The sequence below is a fragment of the Coloeus monedula genome, assembly GCF_965178545.1.
Source record: "Coloeus monedula genome assembly, chromosome: 27".
NCBI lineage: Eukaryota > Metazoa > Chordata > Aves > Passeriformes > Corvidae > Coloeus > Coloeus monedula.
Window position 1 is genome coordinate 2,426,462 of NC_138807.1, and position 20,458 is coordinate 2,446,919.

The 20,458-nt window shown below is 54.9% G+C and overlaps 1 protein-coding gene and 1 pseudogene across 2 annotated transcripts; both read right to left on the reverse strand.

Annotated features, from left to right (window-relative positions):
* Nucleotides 1-2,455: 2,455 nt before the first annotated feature.
* Nucleotides 2,456-3,121, reverse strand: LOC309582748 (annotated as a pseudogene). The gene has a single exon. The product of its transcript is annotated as an uncharacterized misc_RNA (transcript).
* Nucleotides 3,122-3,201: 80 nt separating this feature from the next.
* On the reverse strand, nucleotides 3,202-17,052 carry MOB3A (MOB kinase activator 3A). Its single transcript, XM_082298092.1, has 4 exons — nucleotides 16,925-17,052; nucleotides 6,207-6,749; nucleotides 4,352-4,554; nucleotides 3,202-3,484 (listed from the first exon to the last, which is right to left on the reverse strand). Exons 2-4 carry the CDS (start codon nucleotides 6,622-6,624, stop codon nucleotides 3,455-3,457), a joined length of 651 nt encoding a protein of 216 aa, XP_082154218.1. The 5' UTR covers nucleotides 6,625-6,749; nucleotides 16,925-17,052; the 3' UTR covers nucleotides 3,202-3,454.
* Nucleotides 17,053-20,458: the final 3,406 nt, after the last annotated feature.

Below are 20,458 nucleotides of genomic sequence, written 5' to 3' on the forward strand. Positions count from 1 at the left end.
GCTCCTCGGTGAGTTCCTGACACCACCCTCAACTAACACCAATGAAATCCATGTAGTTAACTCCTTCAGATGTAAACCATTGTCCTAATCTGGGACTAAGATGACCTGGCTGTACCTAAGGTCCATCAGGAGTTTAGGAAGCAGGCGGGACTTGTCTGATCCTTGTACTCAACAGAAAGGTCTCTCTTACCCTTTCAGATCTTCAGTCTCAGTGTAAATCATTCCAGCCCAATTCCAACTTGATTTTCCTTAGTCTTTTACATCCATGCAGGAAGTACCAGAGGGAACCTCACCATTGAACTCTGTTAAATCACACTTTCATAGATTCATATTAAAATAACTTTTACAGCATTGATGGTGGTTCTTTGAGTGACCCTAAATCACTCATCTGCGACAAATTGATGTCATTGGCAGGATCCTAAATCCGGATTCATGGCAGAACTGAGGCCCTGAAGCTCCTGAGCTCCTCAGGGTTCAGAGGATGGAGAAGCCCAGCAGGGAAGGCTCAGGGCGAGCCACGGCTTCCTGGGAGCAGCAGGAGCCCCTGCTCTGAACCACAGGAAAGGAGCATTTCCCTCGGAACATACGGCAGCCGCAGCCCCCTCCGTGCCACCAGCCCGTGCCCGCTCCAGCTCCGGGGCAGATGCCATCTGTGTTTTTTGGGAAGGGATCAGCCCCGCAGAGGGGAGGCTGCTGGAGCCCTGGGCACATTACCTGCTCGGCCCAGGCCCTGCAGTGCAGATCTGCAAAGCTGTTCTCTGGATTCTCAGCAAAGCCTTTGTGAGGGCTCTGCACCCAACCAGTGCCTGGGGAGATGAGCAATGAAAGTACTGAGATGTCCTGGTCCAGGCTAAACCCCCTCACCAGGCTGGCATCAGCTCAGGGGGCTGAGCTTGGAGTGCTCAGCCTGGAAGGCTCAGCCCTGGGGGCTCAGCCCCAGGGGCTCACAGCTGCCTGCTCCCTGCAGCACTCACAGCTGCAGCTCAGGAGCGAGTAAACACGAGATGAAAGCACAGGGAGATGAAAGCGGGGCTGGGGCTGCCGGGGCAGAGGCAGAGCGAGGCTGAGCTGTGGCTCCACAGACCTGTCTGGGCAACATCCTGCACTGCCGGGCCTGGGGGCCGGGCTCAGCCACCTCCAGCCCTGCCACATCTTCTCCCACAGAGAAGGTGCTGTTCCTCCTCCTCCCTTGGCTGAGTTGGTCTCGCACAGGAGGATCTTCCCCCCTAAAAGAAAGGGGGGCCGGGGAAGGCAGGTCCCTGCAGCCCTGTGGGTCACAGCTGGTTGGGTGCCACACACCCCCGGACTCAGCACCCACAGCATTCCAGGTGGGGGTGAAAGGGAAGCTGAGGAACAGTGGCAGGAGCTGCCCTGGCTCCGAGAGCTGACCCAGCACCGCTCAGCACCCACCTGCAGCCCCACCACAGCTCTGCACTCGGGGCCTTGCAGGTGTCCTGGTTTCAGCTGGGATAGAGCCAGTTCTCTCCCCAGGAGCCAGTACAGGGCCACATGTGGGATTTGGGATGAGAGTAATGCTGATAACACACCGATGTTTTGGTGTTGCTGAGCAGTGCTTACCCTAAGCCAAGGACTTTGTGTGTCCCGTGCTCTGCCAGCAAGGAGGGGCACAAGAACTGGGGGGAGCAGGGCTGGGACAGCTGACCCAGGCTTGGCCAAAGGGATATTCCACACCAAGGAACAGCACGTTCTCCAGCTGAGCTGCACCCACAAAACACTGGGAGAGGGGCTGGAGGGTGGTCCCAGCACCTCCACTGTGCAGGGGAACTCCTCACTTCCCTCCTGGCCAGGAAAACAACGTGCATCCCCCCTCAAAATGCAGAGTTTTTCCCAATTTAGTCCACCAGCCTCAATGACTGCACCCCTGGCTCCTCCCCATGGCAGAGGAGCCTCTTGGCAAGCTGGTGAGCTGGAATTTCCCTCCCCTGCCCACTTCCACCCAAGTTTCAGAGCTGGGAGAACAGCTCAACCCTTGGGAACAGGGACACTGCAGCTACAAGTCAGGACAACCCAGGGCTGCTGTCAGGCCCCACGGCCTCGGGACCCAGCGCAGGGTTCAGGGCAGCCCGGACCTGGCACCTGGAGAGCAGGAGGAACCCAACCAACCTGCCAGGAACCACACTAGGAGCACACACCCACGAGCTCCCAGCTCTCCAGCACAGTCCCCAAGGAGCCCAAACACCCCGTGTTTGTTTTGCTGAGGGGAAGGCTCTGACGAACGTGCAGTCACGAGACGCTCGGCGGCGGCGTGTGCTGTGTAAATACAACATAATTTATTGGTTCCATTTCAGAGCACGAGTGGTATTTGCACGAGTGTCCTAACGGCAGGACGAGAAATGACAGAGTCATGTATGTACAGAGATTCCAGGGCACGGGAATGCTTTGTAAGGAAGAAGTGGTTAGTGGTGCAGTTTGGTCACTTACTGCTCCCCAAATCCTAGGTAGACCCACTACCTACCTGGGGCACTGCCAAGCTCTCCTCATGCAAGCAGTGGGTGAGGCTGGGGGTCTCTGGCTGCACACCAGAGATTTTGGTCCCAGATGTACGCAGCTGGGTGGGGTGGTGGTGGCTGGGGAACAGGGAGAAGGCTCCGTACCCCAGTGGGAAGCGGGGTGTGGTCCCGGCAGGGTCAGCGTACCACAAGGGACAGGGAGGGAGGGGATAGAGGAGAATCCTGGTGCTGTCCCAGTGCCTTCCCTCTGCTGGCTCCCATGAGGAGCTGCCAGCATGGATCTGTGTCCCCGTGGGGACAGTGCTGAGCCACGGCTGGGCTGTGTGTGCAGAGCTCAGCTCAAGGCTGAGCTGACACACGAGGGCAGATTTCCACTCCAACAGCACCGGCTCCAACGGCAGCAGCCATGGGATAAAGCCCAGTCCCAGCTCGCTCAGAGGGAATGCATGAGAGCCAGGCCATGAGGACAGGTGGGCACAGAGCAGCTCTGCCCCAAACCTGGGCTCACAGCCAGTGGGAGAGGTGCTGGGGGATCCACCCCTGGGGGATCCATGACCACCAGCAATTCCTCCCCAGTCCTGCACCCTGCCTTCAGGGGAGGGGAATGTGTATCCCAAGGGAAGTACCGCTTCCATGGCAGCACCAGCTCCACAACACTGAAGTGTCTGGCTCAGCTCACTCAGGGCACACGGAGGAGGCAGCTCAGGCAGCTCTTCCCCACTCCGAGAGCCATCATTCCCATCAAGTGGCCCACAAAATATTTTCTTTCTTTTTTATAGAAATTACTATAAAAAACTAGTTAATCTAGAGCATCTTTAAAAAAATATTCCTGCAGTATCACAGTTTTACATTGAAACTCATTAAAAATATATAATTTCTTAAACGAAACATCTCTGTTCTCCCCTTGAATCACGTCTCCAATATGGGATTGGGGCTCGGAGTCCTCGGAAGAGGTGCCAAGGTGGGAGCAGGAAGGTCTGAACTCAGTGGCACATCCGGGAGGTCATTTCCTTCTGCCAAAGGGACAGAGAAGACAAGGGACTGTGAAGGAGGATCCAGGCTCCCAGGTGAGGGTGTGGATGAAAAAACCCCGTGTTTAGCTGTCAATACCATTCCTAGGCATGGGGTGACACTGCTGCCCACAGCTCCAGTTTGGGCAGGGCCATGTTCCCCCCACCATTCCTGTTCCCAGGACATCCCAGTCACATCCTGACTCCCAAGTCCCTGACAGTCACACTACAAGGCCAACTGGTCCTGAATTTGGGCAACCAGCCTTAGAAGAGAATCATGGAATCCTTAAGGTTGGGAAAGACTCCCAAGATCATTGAGTCCAACCATTACCCCATCACTGCTGTGTCACCACTAAACCGTGTCCCCAGGTGTCACCTCCACATGTTTTTTGAGCACTTCAGGAATGGTGACTCCAACACTGCCCTGGGCAGCCCCTTCCAATGCCTGTTCCACCCTTTCAGTGAAGAAGTTTTCCCTTCTATCCAATCCAAACCTCCACTGGCACAGCTTGAGGCCGTTTCCTCTTGTCCTGTCACTCGTCATCCGGGACAACACTGAGCCCCCCCCGGCTGCCCCCTCCTGTCAGGGACTTGTGCAGAGCCACAAGGTCCCCCCTGAGCCTCCTTTGCTCCAGGCTGAGCCCCTTTCCCAGCTCCCTCAGCTGCTCCTGGTGTTCCAGCCCCTTTCCCATCTCTGGACATATTCCAGCCCCTCAATGTCTTTGTTGGAGTGAGGGACCCAAAACTGACCCCAGGATTTGAGGTGGGGCCTTCTGAGAAGGCTACAGAGCCCTCTGTGACTCCCCCAGCCCTGTGCTGGCCACAGACCCTGAGAGCCCCACCGGTACCTGAGCCCAGCCAGACACTCACCAGGGGCTCCAGCTCCTTGGTGTCTATGAGATTGAACTCTTTCACAAAGTAGTAAAAGTGCTTGTAGCAGGTGTTCACGTGGGCCTCCGAGCCCATCTGGGTGATCCTGTCGAAGTGGTGGATGTAGACGTGGACAAACACCCGGAAGAGCCTGGAGAGAATCTTCTTCACCACGGGGAGGAAGTTCTTGGGGAACGGAGTACCTGGGAGGGAAGAGAGGCCATGAAAAACCTTCGGTCAAGTTAAAACTGGTTGCTTGGGGCTAAAATAAACTGGTAAAATGGACAGATTGAGGCAAAAGTGCTTCTGTCCCTGGTAATTTCCCACTCCCCTCTCCTTCTTCCTTTCCCTGGGATGACATTTTTCAAAGCAGAGATTTTTTAAGTGACAGAGTGATGCACTGCTGTGACTGAGAGCAGAGCCCACATTCCCAGCAGTTGTTTCAGCCAGACAAGAGTTTTCTTCCACTCCTGTTTGATGTCTTTATATAAACAGTGCAAAACACCAGATACAACCAAATAACTTCTCAAAGGAAAGGGCTGGTGCTGTTTACTCCCCACAGTTATCCCTTGTTTTGGTAGATCTTTAGCTCTTTGGTTAAAAATTAAAGCTGTTAAGGTCCTCTTTCAAAAAGCTCCAGGTCTGTGTTTGGCTGGGCCCCTGCAGCAGAGCAGTCTGGCCATGCAGCCACTTCCGTGGGATATCAGGGTATAAAGTTCACACCGTTTCTGGAGGAACAAGGAGAAATTAAACCCTTTCCTTGCTCTGCCACAGCTGCAGCACTTCAGTTAGTGTTAAAGGATCTGGTAAAAGCTGAGCTGAAGACAATAACAACTAAAAAAACCCCAAACCACAGCACTCGTGCTGTCGGAAGCTCATCGTGCAGCCCAGAACAGAACCAACACCCCCAGTGTGGTCCCCAGGGAGCTGCAGCAGAGCCTGTGCAGCACGAGAAGGAATGGCTGGAGAGGGTTTGGTGCTTCAGCTGTCTCAAAACTGGCTGTTCTTGGCCCCCCTCCCCTCTCTGCCTGCTCCACACCAGGTTTAAGCAGCATTTTGGCACAGTGGAGGATCCCTGTGGATGCTCAAGTGGCAGATGTGCCCCAAATAGGGCCCAGCTTCATCTCATCAGAGCTCCAAAGGGAAGAACACTGGGGCAGGAGGGAGGGAACTCTGCTGCACCTTGTCTCCTCCATCTCAGGAGCTGGAAGCTCTGTATAGGCTCAGTTGTATTTACCCGATAATTTAGGGACTAAATTCTTCCATCTTCATCACAAAATAAAACCCATCAATCCCTGTTCCAAAGCTGCATTTGGATATGGAGATTGAGGTGTCTTAGGCCAAACTCCTGCTTCCACGGCCCTGGCAGTAGATGAAACACAGCCTTTCCCTCCAGGCCTGTGCCAGCATCCCACCCCTCAGGAGGGGCAGAGGCAGCCAGCGTGGTCTCTAATAACAGAGGGGGTGATTATGGCACGTGGCACCACCACCAGGTGACACAGAGCTGTGCCTCAGCCCTGGGCTGGCCATCAGCTCCCAGGGAGCCATCCTGCATCCAGCATGAGCCACTCCAGAGCCACCTCAGAGACTGACTGCTCTAAGGGCAGCCCTCCTGTTTCACTGCCTCAAGGTATCCATGACTCCCAGTGGGGCCTGGTACAGCTCTGGGTATTTTAGCACTGCAGAAGAGCTGGGAAGGGCTCACTGCACTGCCCACCTGAGAAGCACAGAGGGAAACAGCTCTGCTACAGGGATCAGCTGCGCCGCAGCATCTCCTGGAACAGCGACAGGGGCTGCATGAGAAGGCTTCACACCCACCTCCCTCCCTCCAGCCCCAGCTGGGACCCAAACTCACCGACATTGGTGGGGAAGATGTCCTCGTTGTTGATCTGCACCTCGATCCAGTCCATGAGCAGGTTCATGTACTGGGGCGCGGACAGGGCCGTGGGTTTGCGGTACTTGTGCTCGTCCTGCCACCTGTACTCGTACTTGGGGCCCCCCGACATGACGGGGCAGGACTGCTCCGTGCAATAGTCACTGATGGTGCCGTAGATGAGGTTGATGCGGTTGAAGAAGTCCACGACGTGCACGGCCACCCAGTCGTTCTGCTCCTCGCCCGGCGGCAGCTGCACAGCCACCTTCAAGTCCAGGCCGGCGTTGAGTGAGGCCTGGGCCTTCTTGTGCAGCTCAAACCGCTGAGTCCCCGGCTCGAACTTGCGCTTGGGCCGGAAGGTTTTGTCTTTATTGAACACTTGCTTTAAAGCGTGGGACATTTTCCTTCTCTCGTGTCTCTTCCAGGCCCACAGCAGTGACAGCTGGAGGCGCGGCCACTTCCCGGGGCAGGGCTGGGGCGACTCTGATCTTCACAGAAACCTCCCTCTGCTCATCTGGTCCTGATCTGCAACACGCAACACAGCACAGAAGGGCAGCGATTAGGAGCAGCTCTCTCAACAGGAAACCTTGTCTAAATCCCATAGGAAGAGATCTGGGATGCCATCTGGGCCCTCGCCCCACATCTGAGAAGGGGGGGAGCCCACAGCAGTTTCCTTTCTCCCCCTTCCCTTCCCCGGCTGGAGCAGAGGGCAGGCTCGGCTCGAGGGCTGACCTGGGCTGAACAGAGTCACCTCCTGACCTGCTCCATGTGGGAATGAGGGAACAGGCCCCACAGCCATGGGAATGGGCTGCCACTCACCCCAACACTGCCACACCATGAGACCCCAACCCTGCAGAAATGCCACCACCTGCTTGGCTCCAACGCACTGACAAAGAAGGGTAAAACCAGCTGGGTTTCACCCAGATCCCATTTTCACCTATGCATCCCCCCTTTGGGAACAAGGCCAGGTCATGCCAGCCCTCAACACCGTTCAGAGCTGCTGCCAGACAGCCCCCACCCCGCCAGCCACCGAAAGTGAGAGACAGGAAGAAGGGGTAGAGGGGAACGAGAAGAAGAAGTCACAGCTCAGGCACCCGGAAAGCAAATATCCTGAAATAACACCAGCCCTGAGAGCAGCCACAGCCTCTTCTGCAGGTGCACACAGACCATAAACATATTTCCCATTTCAGTTTAGCTCCGTTTACAAGTTGAAAACTGGAAGATGAGGGAAAGCTCATCTTCCTCTTCCAGCCTCTAGAAAAGAATCAGTTCCAAGGGTGAGACACAAGTTGAGATCTGAAGGGCTGCTGACGAGAAACACAGCTCTGTTTATCTGTAGCTAATTATACCTCCTTTGTTCCCACATCCAGCCCCTTGCAGAATTTGTGTCAGGCTGCTCTTTGATGGAAGCTTTAAGGCAGAAAGCTTTGTGTACCAAAAATATTATTTTACACGTGCTGGACAGAGAAATGAATAAAGTAACAGAAATTAAGCTGATGCCTTAAATAGCATAAATAAACTTCCATAAATTCATAAGCAAGCAAGCAAAAAGAACCCCTTTCCCCAAGCAGAATCTACTTGGATTTACATGAGGCCATAGTGTTGTTCCAATAGGTAAATAGTGTCCTCAAATGCTGGCAAGCACATCCCAGACTCAAGGTCACGACTACCACGGCTGCAATCGAGCCCGTCTCTAACAGACGCTGCAGTGCTAATCAGCAGTTCTTCTCTGGAGAAAGATTAAAAAGCTTTAAAGCCAAGGCCTCTTGTTTCCTTATTTAATTACAGTGAGGAATAAACCCCAAACCACTGCAGTTCACCCCACTAAGAACAGGCTCAACATTTCCTGCGGGAATGAGCTCAGTAACCTCTTCCTTGCAGGAGCTGAGAGATCCAAACTCCAACATGGGCTACAATGTGTTGGGAGAAACCCTAAAAGCATTTTAATGTGGTTCAGTGAGATCCACCATGGGCTGAGAGGTGAATCCACAGCAGACATGTCATCATGGAAAGGTTTGGGTTGGAAGGAACCTTAAAGACCATCCAGTTTCACCCCCTGCCCCTTCTACTAGACCAGGTTGCTCCAAGCCCCATCCAGCCTGGCCTTCCTGCTGCCAAAACAGCTGCTGTGACCCTGTGAGCCACGTCAGGGGAGGCAAACCCAGCACAAACCCCTGGCAGACGTGTCCTTTGGAGCGTGATCCCGCCCCAGACATAGCAGAGGAAGAAGTGAAGGGTGTGGAGAGACAGCTCAGCCTTCTGGTTACCAGGAGCTGTGTCACAGCCTGGCCACATCCTGTGGCAGAGCCGGAAGCTCCAGGGACTGTGCCGGCCCCAGAATGGAGGAGGCCCGGCCCCCACAGAACCAGCAATGTGGGCAGCAGGTGCTGAGGCTGCTGCGACTTCCAGCAGAAAGTCCAGGGAAGCATTTGCACGCAATGAGTTCCCTGCACTGGAGATGGAGAAAAACACATCCTCTCACACAGGAAACCACAAAGCAGCAGCAGCACCACCCTCCACGCGCCTCCCTGGAGCACCCACAGCATCCTTAGTGCAGTATGACTCCATCCCTGCTTCTCATCTGGCGGATCTGCCTGGCATGGATGAGGATGGGGTAAAACCCTAAGGGTAAAATCAAACATCCCCTGGCTTTGGCCACACACATCAAGAAACAAACACCAACCATTTTTCTCATTTGAGTGGGATGGAGAGACTTTTCATAGAATCCTGGAATATCCTGAGTTGGAAGGGACCCTCAGGGATCATCGAGTTTTAACTCCTGGCCCTGCACAGACACCCCAACAACCCCAGCCTGGGCATCCCTGAGAGCGCTGTCCAAACGCTCCTGCAGCTCTGGCAGCCTCGGGGCCGGGCCCATTCCCTGGGGAGCCTGGGCAGTGCCCAGCAGCCTCGGGGGGAAGAACCTTTCCCTGGGATCCATGGCCAGCCCTGACCCAGCTCCAGCCGTTCCCTGGGCTCCTGTCCCTGTCCCAGAGCAGAGCTCAGCCCCTGCCCCTCCGCCTCCCCTCGGGAGGAGCTGCAGCCCCCAGGAGCCTCCCCTCAGTCTCCTCTGCTGCAGCTGAACGAGCCAAGTGCCCTCAGCCGCTCCTCAGACCTTCCCCAGCTCCGTGTCCCTCCTTTGGACACTCTCCAACAGCCTTGGACCCTTCTGATCTTGTGGTGCCCAGAGTGCCCCCAGCACTGGAGGTGAGGCTGCCCCAGTGCAGAGCAGAGTGGGACAATCCCTCCCTGGCCTGGTGCCCCCCAGGACACGGTGGCCCTTTGGGCTGCCAGGACACACCGGGGACTCAGATCCAACTTGGACCAACCAGGACCCCCAGGTCCCTTCCCACGGTGCTGCTCTCCAGCCTCTGATTCCCAGTCTGTCCCTGCATCCAGGGCTGCCCCATCCCAGGGCAGAATCCAGCACTTGCCCTTGTCTCATGTCACAGGGTTGGAGATTTCCCAGCCCTCACATTTGTCAGGGTCTCTGTGCAGAGCAGAGTTTACTCGGTATCGAGGCAGTCCTACAAACAAATTCCTGATCCTGTGGAGACATCATCCCTGAGAACTGGGGAGCTCAACACAGCAGCAATTGTCTCTCAGACGATTCAGCATCTGTATGAAGCATTAGCAAAATGAGTAGCTGAGACATCAAGCAGATGCAGCCTATTTAATTACGGTCTCTGACTGCAATGAGCTAAAAGAAACATTTAGCTCTAGGAAAAAAAAATAAAAATAAAGAGGCACAGAGACCAAAGCATCCCTGACATTGCTCTGAGATGATATCATCCATACAACACCTACTTCCACAGGCAGGAGTCACAGCTGACACCGCCCCCGAACACAAGGGAAAGGAAAGGTTAGGGACAATTGGGAAATGGGACATGCAAAGCACCTGGATGGTATCTGCAAGCTTGAAAGGTGAAGGGAAAAACCACTCCCCCCCAAACAAACCTCAGTACATTTTGTCACCTCCTCCTTTCAGCCAGCCAAGATCACAGCAGACGTCACCGGTGCTCCAAGAGGACCTTGGCCATCGCTCGGGATCACAGAGCCCATGACCCCCGTGGGCTGTCTGGAGCACAAACACACCTCCAGCTTATCCCAATGACATGGGAAGAGCAGCTCCCTACTATGCTGGACTTGCCTGTCCAGGGGTCTCAAGGCCTGGCCCTCCCTCCCCCTCCCATGCCAAAAGCTCCTTTCCTCTGACTCCCTGCTTGTGCAGCTCCAGTCCTGTGCTGGTTTTGCTGCCAGGGCTGTTGGCATTGTCCTGCCATTCCTCTTCCCTCATCAGGAACAGTGGATCATGTGGAGGTGCCTTGGTCTAACACCAGGCTCCGGGCAGAGGAAGCCCAGGTGGCTGCTTCCCAACTCTTGGTCACTTTTAAAGGCAGCTCAGAGTCTGGAAAAGGGAAGAGTTACCTCCTCCAAAACACTGGGAAGCTGCCTCCCCTTGCACCCTGCTGCAGCCATCCCGAGGCTTTCCACGAGCCAGCAGAGTTCCCGACAGATCCTGCCCTCCCCACAGAGGCAGAATGAGCCCAAAAAGGACTTCAGAAGTCCCATGACTGCTCCATCACTGCCAGCCAGCCCCAGCAGCACTCCGTGCTCTCCTCTGCTGCCAACACTGCACAGGGGTTTAACAACAGCCGGGAAAACCAGCAAGGCAAACCAGCAAGGCAAGGGAAAAACCAGCAAGGCAGCAGTTAGCAAGCCCCTACCTGTGTTCCTGGCCTCAGCAGGTCACTCCTGCAGAGGCTCAGCCTTGCTCTGCACCCTCTGTCAGCGCTGGCAGGCGCCGAGGCCGAGCTTCCTTTTTCAAAAGAGGGGAAAAAACCTCCCCGTTCGTTTCATGGGCGGCCGCCACCCGGAGGCTCCGCAGCTGGGGAGGGGTCAGACACGAGGCCACCTCCCTCCCCCGTGACCCCAGCCGGGGCGGCCACATCCTGCTGCCTCTGCTAAAACAGCCCTTCAGCACAGCCCAGGGAGCAACGCAGCTCTTAAAATCAGGGATTTGTCCAGTTTCCTTTCCGGGAAGCCAGGCTGCTGTCTTGGAATCCCCCCGAGTCCAGCTGCTTGTAACCCTTGGGTGGGGAGCCTGTGATAGCCACCGTGTCCCCCGAGCTCCACAGGAGAGGGGAGCCATGATCCTGCTTCCCCCAGAGCCATTCCCAGGGCCCTTAATGCCAGGCCAGAGTTCCCTATATAGGACACAAAACCCCCCTGACCGATAAAGCAGCCCTGATAAAGGTATTTTGGATGCACTGAGAATTTCAAGTAAAAACTTGAATTTACAGAGTGAGAAGAAAAGCAGCTTCAAACAGGCAACTTGCATGAAACAGCCAAGACAGATGCACATGCACATTTTTTCCATAATTCCACCCCCCTCCTTTCACAAATCCCTTCCCATGGCCACTCTGCACTAGCTCAGCGTCTAGGGACAGGATGATCCTGGTTTTCTCCGATCAAAGGAGAGATTTTACTACAGAGAGCAGGGACCAGAACAATCCTGGCAGCCGCATGGCACTAATGGCAGCCAGTTTCTGCGCCTCCAGAGCCAGTCTGGCAACAAACGAGGGCTTGTCTTCCCGGGACAAGACTCCCAGCTGCTCTTTTGAATGGATTTGTGATATAAGGAGCGAAGGTCTGCCCCGTGCTTACCTCGGGCAGGGCAGGGCAGGGCGAGGAGGGCTCAGTGTGGCTGGAAGGCACCCCTGGCCATTCATAATCCCGGCCAGCCGGCACTTCCACGTCAGCCGCTTCCTGTCTGGCACTGACTCCAGCCTCCCGGCCCAGGGAGCTGCCAATGTTTTCCCAAAAGCCAATCCTTCCCCTCTGCAAGCGCTGCCTTTCCTCCCGCAGGATTGTTCCATGTTGCTGCAGGAGAGCTGAGCCACGGCATTGCCTTCCCCACCCGCCCCCTGCGCTCAGCCCCGGCAGCAGAAGCTGCTCGGAAGTTTCCAGAGAAGGAGCAGCTCGACCCGGCCCAGCTGCACCTCCAGGCCCAGCCCGGGCACACACCAGCCCCACTTCATTCTGCTGCTCTGCAGGACAACATCCACATTTTTCTTTTGGAAAGTGCTTCTGCAGCAGCCTTCGCAACCAAATCCGAACGGGGGCACACTGGAAATGCAAACCAAGGTTTGGGCAAACAAAGAGCCTTTTGTCTTTCACAGAGTCAGCTTTAAGAAGGTCCTGCCTGTCGCCAGCCGCCCCCAGGCCTCGCTATTCCAATCTGCTGCACAATTTGGAAATTCTCAAGTAAGAAACTGTACAGACACCAGTTCTACTGGGACTTCTCACATCTCCTGGGACTTCCCACTTCTTCCAGCCCTTCCCGGAATGAGGGTGGCTTAGGAGAAGAGAAGAGGTAGGTTTAGGAGCAGGACAGGCTCTTTACACATTTCCAAGCCATGGAGAGGCAGAGCTCATCTGCAAGGCCATATGCATGAGAAAAGGAAAAAGCATAAGAAAAGGCCAAAAATAGTTGTCCCGGGCTTTAACTGGCATCTCCTTTGCCCCTACAAGGCCTAGCATTCCAGACAATCCTAAAGTCAAGCTAGTTTATGGAATAAAGGGAAAAGCCCTGTTAAATTAAGCCATAGCTGGGATAGCAGAAGAGGTGAGGGGAGCTCTGGCAGAGCCCACCCCAGAGCTGCAGGTGGGAATGCTGCTGCTTGGAGCAGAGAGCCCAGGTCAGGCAGCAGTGAGACATGTTCATCCATCCCGGGCAGACAGATGAACAGGGAGTTTACTGCTCGGCTTCAAGCTCAGGATTTACATCCAGACCATGGGCAGTGACAGGAGGGACGTTACAGATGACACTGCTCACACTGCACAGGGATGCTGAGGGAGGGCAGCTGAAGGAGCAAGTGCTGGAGAGGCTGGAAAACCCAGTCTGGCAAGGAAGAGGGAAGGCAAGAAGCCCAAATTTCCAGCGTGGTTTGTCCCCCTGACCTTCCTCCCCACAGCCACAGAGGGAGAAAAGCCACACGAGAAAGCAAGTTCTGTAAAAGGTCCCCTCCTGCTTCCCTCCCCACAGGGGAAGGTCAGGCAGCAGATGCTGCAGTGTCCAACTGTTCCTGTGGAACAGCAGTGACTGCAGGGAGCCCCACGGAGCCCCGGGTGTTACTGACTCGGGGCCAGCCCTGCTGCCTCTACGTGACATCTGCATCCATTGCAATGTCAGAGCCCGCTGCTGGAAGGTTTCCATGGATCTGGCCGAGATGGGGCTGCGTGTGGAGGCAGAGCTAATCCGCTGCAGGCTCTGCAGCACTGCGCTAAGCTGACGAGCTGGGTCACGACTCCAGCACATAGGTTAACTGCACACATGAGTATTTCCAAGGTAGAGCATGGCCAATGACAGCATGGTGGGAGCAGCTCCCTCTTTTCCAGGTCCCAGAACAGCTTGGTCCTTCGGGAAGGCCTCTCGCTGTCCCCAGCCCAGGGCTGGAAGGGCAAGGTGGTGTTTATCAAGTCCCAGCTGAGCTGCTCGTCTCTCCCTGCTTGTGCAGGCTCCGTACCATCCTCACTGGACACGGATATTTCTGAGCCCACAGCAGTTCCATTTCCTCTAACTGTGGGATCTGCCCCCACCCAAGTCAAAGCTAACATCAGTGTGGAGCATGAAATTTGCATTAGGATGATAAAATTACTATGGCACCATTCTAGCAGTGGGTTGGGATCCCAGGAAGTGTGGGATCACACCCCAGGGCTGAGCCAGAGCACAAGCTGGCCACACGGCCAGCCTTTCCCAGAGCATGGATAATCTCAGGAACAAACATTCCTTTTCCCCACGTTAATGTCACGCGTTGGGATGAACGGCAGGATTGTTTCTTGCTGATAGCAGAGGCCCACGAGGCCTCTCCTGCCCTGGCAGGAGATATGGGAGTAACTCAATCCCTTAGCACAGCTCCAGGCACAGAATGAGCCCAGGGATGTGGAGATGGAGACCACCTCAACACCAACCACATCACAAGACAGCAAGAGGAAAGAGAGAAGGAAGCAAAGGCAGCCAGAGAACAGCACCAAGAGAGGCCTGCAGAAAATACAGGGCCTTTCAGTGCAGGCACTCAGCTGGAGGCCAGCTCATCTCCTGCTTCCACCTCAGCCACGGTCTGGGTGGCTCCAGCTCATCTGTCCCACGAGTTCCCTGGAATCAGCACAGGGTCACACATGCGAGTGTCTGGCAGCATCACCACGGCGGCCTTGTCCCACTCACACTGACCCAACAGCAGCACCAGCCCCTTGGAACCTCAGCCAGGTTTTCTGGAGGAAGTCAAAGCTGTCACAGTGTGATGGATTGTTTTGCTCTGGCTTTGCCCACTTGCAGAAGTTGTTGTTTTGTTGGGGTTTTTTCTGGCCTTCGCTGCCTCCATCCCTTCCTTTGCCCTCCCTTTTGCCTCATGTACCCAGAGCAACAACCCACCCAATCTCACCAGGAGCAGAGCAGCCCTTCTACCACACCACCAGCTCCAGAGGGAAGCAGGCAGCTGACCAAACCAGGCCTCAGGGGTAATTCTGCTTCCCAGGGGCATCTGGAAAAAGCAGGATAAAGGTGCAGCCTAAGGTGCACTCCTTATCGACAGCATTAGCTGGGTATTACATATTCCTAAAGATAAGCTGATAAACCTCCAGTAAAGCTGGTTCTGGATCCACTTACAGCAGCATTTATGGCTCAAGAATTAGAAAATACTTCCCTGTCTTACTAGAAATGAAAACTCAGAAGTTGAAAGCAATTCCCTTCCCAGACCTGTGGGCAGGACTGGGAAGGTTTTGCAATCTCTGTGCACTGACCCCAGATACTTTCACTACTCACAAGGGATGTTCTCCCTTTCATTACTCTGGCCATGGAGATCCCTGGGAGCCCACAGAGGAGCATGAGTGAGCAAGCACAGCACAGATCTGGACAGTCTGACCTCTGAAATGGGACTAAATCACCCCATTCTGGTGCAGGAGGTACTTCTCACCCCATCAGTAGAAGGGCCACGTTAGATGCCAGGGAAGCAGCTGGCAAACAGCTCCAGGGGCAGCTGAAGTGATGCAGTACAACTCTGGTGGGGATGCTGAGTCCACTCCAAGCTCCCCAAGCCCTGGGCAAGCACATGGGAGAGCCCATTTCCACATCTGATGATGGCACAGGTGACAGTGCAACCCCACGTGTCCAACAGAGCATCCCAGGAGCTGCAAGGTGAGCCAGGCACAGGGAACCAGCTCCCTGCTCAGCACCCACACAGCTCCTCGGTATAAACCAACAGCTCCAGGTTTTGCCACCACTGGCAAGAATTCCCAATGCTCCTCTCCCTCTTTCTGGGGATTTTGAAGAGTCACAAGCTCATCCCAGGTTCACCTCACAGGAAGTGACTAAGACAGAAAGTGAATGTGAAACATGGGATACACAGTCCAGGGAACAGCAATAGACAAACAGGGAGCTGGATGTGAGCCTACAGTTGGGAAAGCAAGCAGAGTGCAAGGACGAAGCCCTGGGGACTGTGATAAACAGGTGGCTGGGGAAGTTCCACATCTCCCAGCAAAAATCCCTCCCTGCCCTGCAACTTGGCAGAAGATTTCCAGACCGGAAAGGGGCTTTTAACAAAGGAATGGAAACCCAGAGAGTGTGGCCACTCTGCAGTTCCAAGCTCTAGGAGGAGGGAATCCTGCCTTTCACTGGCACTGACAGAAATGCTTTCCCCAAACATCTGTGCTGGACACTGGACAACTCCAGTTCCCCTGTCCTTTCCCTCGAGGACTTCCTGCCCTTTCCTTTTGCTTGTCCTTCTCACACAGCCTTCTCTGAAGGAGCTGAGCTCACTGTGCTGCAGATCAGAGCAGAGGCAGCTCTGCAGGATCAGGATTCCTGAGCCCGCAGCAAGAGACAGAAGCAGAGCAAGAGTTTGCTTTCAAGTTCTCCTGACAAGTCCTCCCTCATGACAGCTGAGCCATGGCTCAGCATGACCTGAAGAAAAAATGGAAAATTCCCCATTCCCCGACCAGTTTAGAGACTGAAGGGTTTGAATTTCAGGGCTGTGCCTTTACCTAGAGCAGAAACGTGCTCCAGCTGGGCTGGATAAAGTCTGGGGGAAGAGGTGGGATAAAATAGGGAAGTTGCAGACTGTAACTTCACAGTTGTGCCACCAACCCCCTTGCTCTCTGCTATGTTTTTTTCCCCATTATGAAGTTGTGGGTTGCTTACGAATCCTGCAGCAGGTCCGTCCCCTTCCCGACCCCTCTGAAGGGAGGGGGCTGTGCGCACAAGCCAGGGCTCCAAGGGGCCGGGCCAGCACAGGCACATCCATGCCCCGATCCATCCGATCCCCGCCCTGCCCGCCCCGGGGAGCTCCGGGCCCTCCTGAGGGGGCTCAGGCCGGGCCGCGGCCGCCATCGCCCCCCGCCCAGGCAAACACAAACAATTAAAGCCCAGAGCGGCGATGCGGTGGCCGCGGCTCAACAGGTCCGGTCCCGTCCCGCCAAGGCCGGGGAGGGCCCGGCCCGGCCCCGCCGGGGGAACGCGGCCACCGGGGCCGGGGGAACACGTGGGCAGGGCTGGGGAAACGCGGCCCCCTCCAGGCCCCCTTTCCCTAGAGGCCTCCCCAGAGGCCCCTCCGAGGCCGTCCCGCAGGGCCCTCCCCGCTCGCACAGCCTCCCGTGGCCCCTTAGACCGCCCCGCGTCCCTCACAGCCCCCGTGTCCCCGCACCTGCCGGGCCGCGCTCCCTCGCCGGCGGACGCGCACAGCTCCCGGGCCGCAGCACTCCCTCACCCCGGGCCGCAGCACGCCCCGCGCGGCCGCCGCGCTCCCGCCGCTCCCGCGCCCTCCCGCGCGCCGCTCCCGGCCGGCGCTACTTCCTCTTAAAGGGGCCGCCCCCGCCTGCGCCGGCTCCGCCCACGGGAGGGATCGGGCGGGGTCGGGCCGGGGGGGGAAAGGCACAGCGGATGGTGGTGGGGAGACAGTTCGTGGTTTATCGTGTTTTTAAAATTTTATTCTAGCTTATTTTACTCTATGTTCTTTTATTCTACTTCTAAATTTTCTTTTATTCTACTTATCTGAATTCCTTTTATTCTATTTTCTTTTGTTCTATTTTCTTTCATTTTCTATTTTAATTTTCTACTTTATTTTGTTTTCTATTTTGTCGTTATTTTATTTTCTATTTTATCTTCATTTTATTTTTATTTTCTATTTTTTTATTCTATTTCAATTTTCTATTCGCTCCTGTTTGTTTTCCATTCTCTTTTGTTTTACCTGTTTTCTTCCATTTTATTTTATTATTTATTTTCTTTAATTTTATTTATTTATGTCTAACTGTATTTATTTTTTCCTTTTATTCCATTCCAGTTATTTATTTCCCTCTCTTCTATTTTATTTACTTTCTTCTATTCTGTTTTATTTTCCTCTTTTAAACTTATTTTCCCATTTTATTCTGTTCTGTTTGTTTCCTTTTATTCCCCTTTATTCAGTGTTTGTGTTTTTCGGGAACAGGGAGAGCCCAGGGATGCTCGGGGGGCTCCGAGGGGCTGCAGCAGCCCCTGCTCTGCCCCGGCCAGGTCCAGCACGGTCCGAGCTGCCCTGTCCAGGGAACTGGGGCAGCTGAAGGGACTTGCCCAGACCTGAGCTTGAAGGCCACAAAAAGGAGAAGCGGCTGGAAGCAGCCGCTGCTTCAAAGGGAACTTCTCACAAACGTCAGGATGGGGAAAGTCAAACCCCGGTGGGAAATCCCTGGGAAGCCCAAAAACAAAGGGTGCCCGAAGCCGAGCTGGAACCGGACCCTGCAGAGCTCCCTCCCCTCGGCCCAGGGTCCTGCCCCACCAGGGTTTTCCAGCACTCCTGGCTGGAGCCTGGAGTTCTCCAGCCCAGGTCCTCCACAACCTTTCCAGACCCCAGTTCAGTCCCTCCAGGTGTTCACAGCCCCCACCCCAGACCCCAATTTCCCCCCCATTTCACAGATGAAGAGCCTGGGCTGAAGCTTCAGCTCCTCGGGGGGATCTCCCGCAGCTCGGGCTGGCACAGGCTCATCCCAGCAGCTTGGATGCTGCTGCAGAGCAGCTGCTCCCGCTCCTGGCTCCCGGGAAGAGCCGAGGCCCTGCTCCAGCAGCCCTGGGGCCTCCCTGGCTGGATTCCTCCACGGAGCAGATGATGCTCTGCCCAAGGGCAGGAGCCTGTGTGCCAGGTTCACGGGCAGCTCCCGGTCACAGAATCACGGAATTGAGGTTGGGAGGCACCACTGGAGCTCACCTGGCTCAGCAGGGGCCCCTGAGCACTATTACAGCTGGTTGAGGGGGTCAGCGGCTCTGACCCAGGAAGAGGTGACCGGTCCGGGGAGACGGTCCCAAAAGGAATCGCCTTCCCGAGGGCCGGTGTCTTCCCTCAGCTGCTGGCAGGAGGGCCCTTGCAGAGACTGTCAGCTCTTTAGTGATTATCAGCTCGTGATTCCAGCTCAGCACCGCAGGGCAGCCTCCAGGCCAAGCCAGACCAGGGAGAGAGACGAGAGGCTCGTGTGGCTGGTTCTGCACGAAAGGAGCTTTATTGTTGGTCCATACTCTGGCGAAGGGGAGAGCCAGGGACGAGAGCCCTCTCTCCATAGAGGCCCAGAGAGCTTGCTTTTATAGGGATACAGGGGATCAGAAAAGGCCCATGGGTTACAGAGGATCTGGGATGGGAACAGACCAATGGGTTACAAAGGATCTGCATAGGGTCTCCTAAAGGACTGTGGGTCTGTTTTTCCTCGCCGTGACCAAAGTGTTTGCCTTTCCAGGGAGTCCTGCTGGGCGATTGCGAAATCTCTTATCTCAGCCGAGATCCCTCCACGGCAGGGGCTGGGCATACCCCACAACATTAGGATTGTGTACAGATGGCTTTTAAGGATCTCCAGGGAAGGTAACTCCACCTCTCTGGGCAGCCTGTGCCAGTGCCCCGGCACCTGCAGGGCAAAGTTCTTCCCCTGCTCAGGTGGAATTTCCTGTGTTCCAGTTTCTTCCTGTTACCTCTGGTCCTGTCACTTGGCCCCAGGCTCTAATACCTCCCTTCAGGCACTTTATAGAGTATATATCCATATATATATATAATGTTATCTATATCTCTGCTCTTCCCCCTGCTACAGCCCCAGCTCCTGCAGCATTTCCTCACAGGAGATGCTCCATCTCCTCATCATCCTCACAGCCCTGCACAGCTCCCCACTCCAGGAGCTCCACCTCTGCTCCAGAGGAGCCCAGAACTGGACACAGCACTCCAGGGCTGCGGGAGGGGCAGGATCAGGATCAGCTCCCGGGTTCCCCTGCCAGTGCTCCTCCTGGCACAGCCCAGGATCCCACCTGGCCCCGAGTTCAGCTCCTGGGGTTCATTTAACACTTGAGCTTTGCTCCAGGCACTTCCTGGGTTGGGGTTTGCTGTCGTTTTCATCCCCTTCCATCAGATCTGTGCAGTACCACCCCACAGCAGGTCCGTGTGGGATTGCAGTACTGAAACAAGAGGATCTGGATCCTTCCTGTGCAGTGTCTGCCAGCAATGGGGCCAGCAACTTCCTGAGCTCTTCCCAGTACTGGTGGCTCCTGACTCAGCCCCAGGGATTTTCTGTCCCAAGATGATTCTCATAGGGTCTGGTGTGACTGGAAACCACTGGAGCATCAGCAAAGCCAAGGCCTCTTTCCTGCCCTCATCTCAATGCCACCAAGTTTGTCATGAATTTCACCGGAGGCCAAGAGGAAGCAACAGCAGGGGGTGATTCCAGCCTCATTCAGACCTGAGCTCCCATTTTTCTAAGTGTTGGATTTTAGCTGCAACTGTGATCCAAAAAATAAAGAGATTTAACTGAGATAGTTGGAATTATTTTTTCCTGTAATTTCAGTGGCAGGGACAGCTGCTGCTGCAGAGCTGCCTTTCAAAAGGGTGGTGTTAGGAATTCCCTACCTCCTTTTGGAAGGAGATTCCTCTTAGGTCCACTGAAGATACATTGTTCAGGCACGATAAATCCATACCTTGGTTTTGGGTCCAGCCACACTGGAAGGGTCTTATGAAAGGACCATTTACAAAGCCAAAAATTTAACTTTGTTTTGAAAGTTTATTGGATCATCTTGACACAAAATCATTACAGCAGCTTGTGGTATGTTGTTTTTTCTTTTTTTTTTTTTTTCAGGGAATGTTGATAGCAAATAAATTTGTGAATGTAACACATCATACAGTTTCAAAATTCTAGAATCACTGCACAGGATTCTGTAAGAGACTCTACATGCTAAAGTG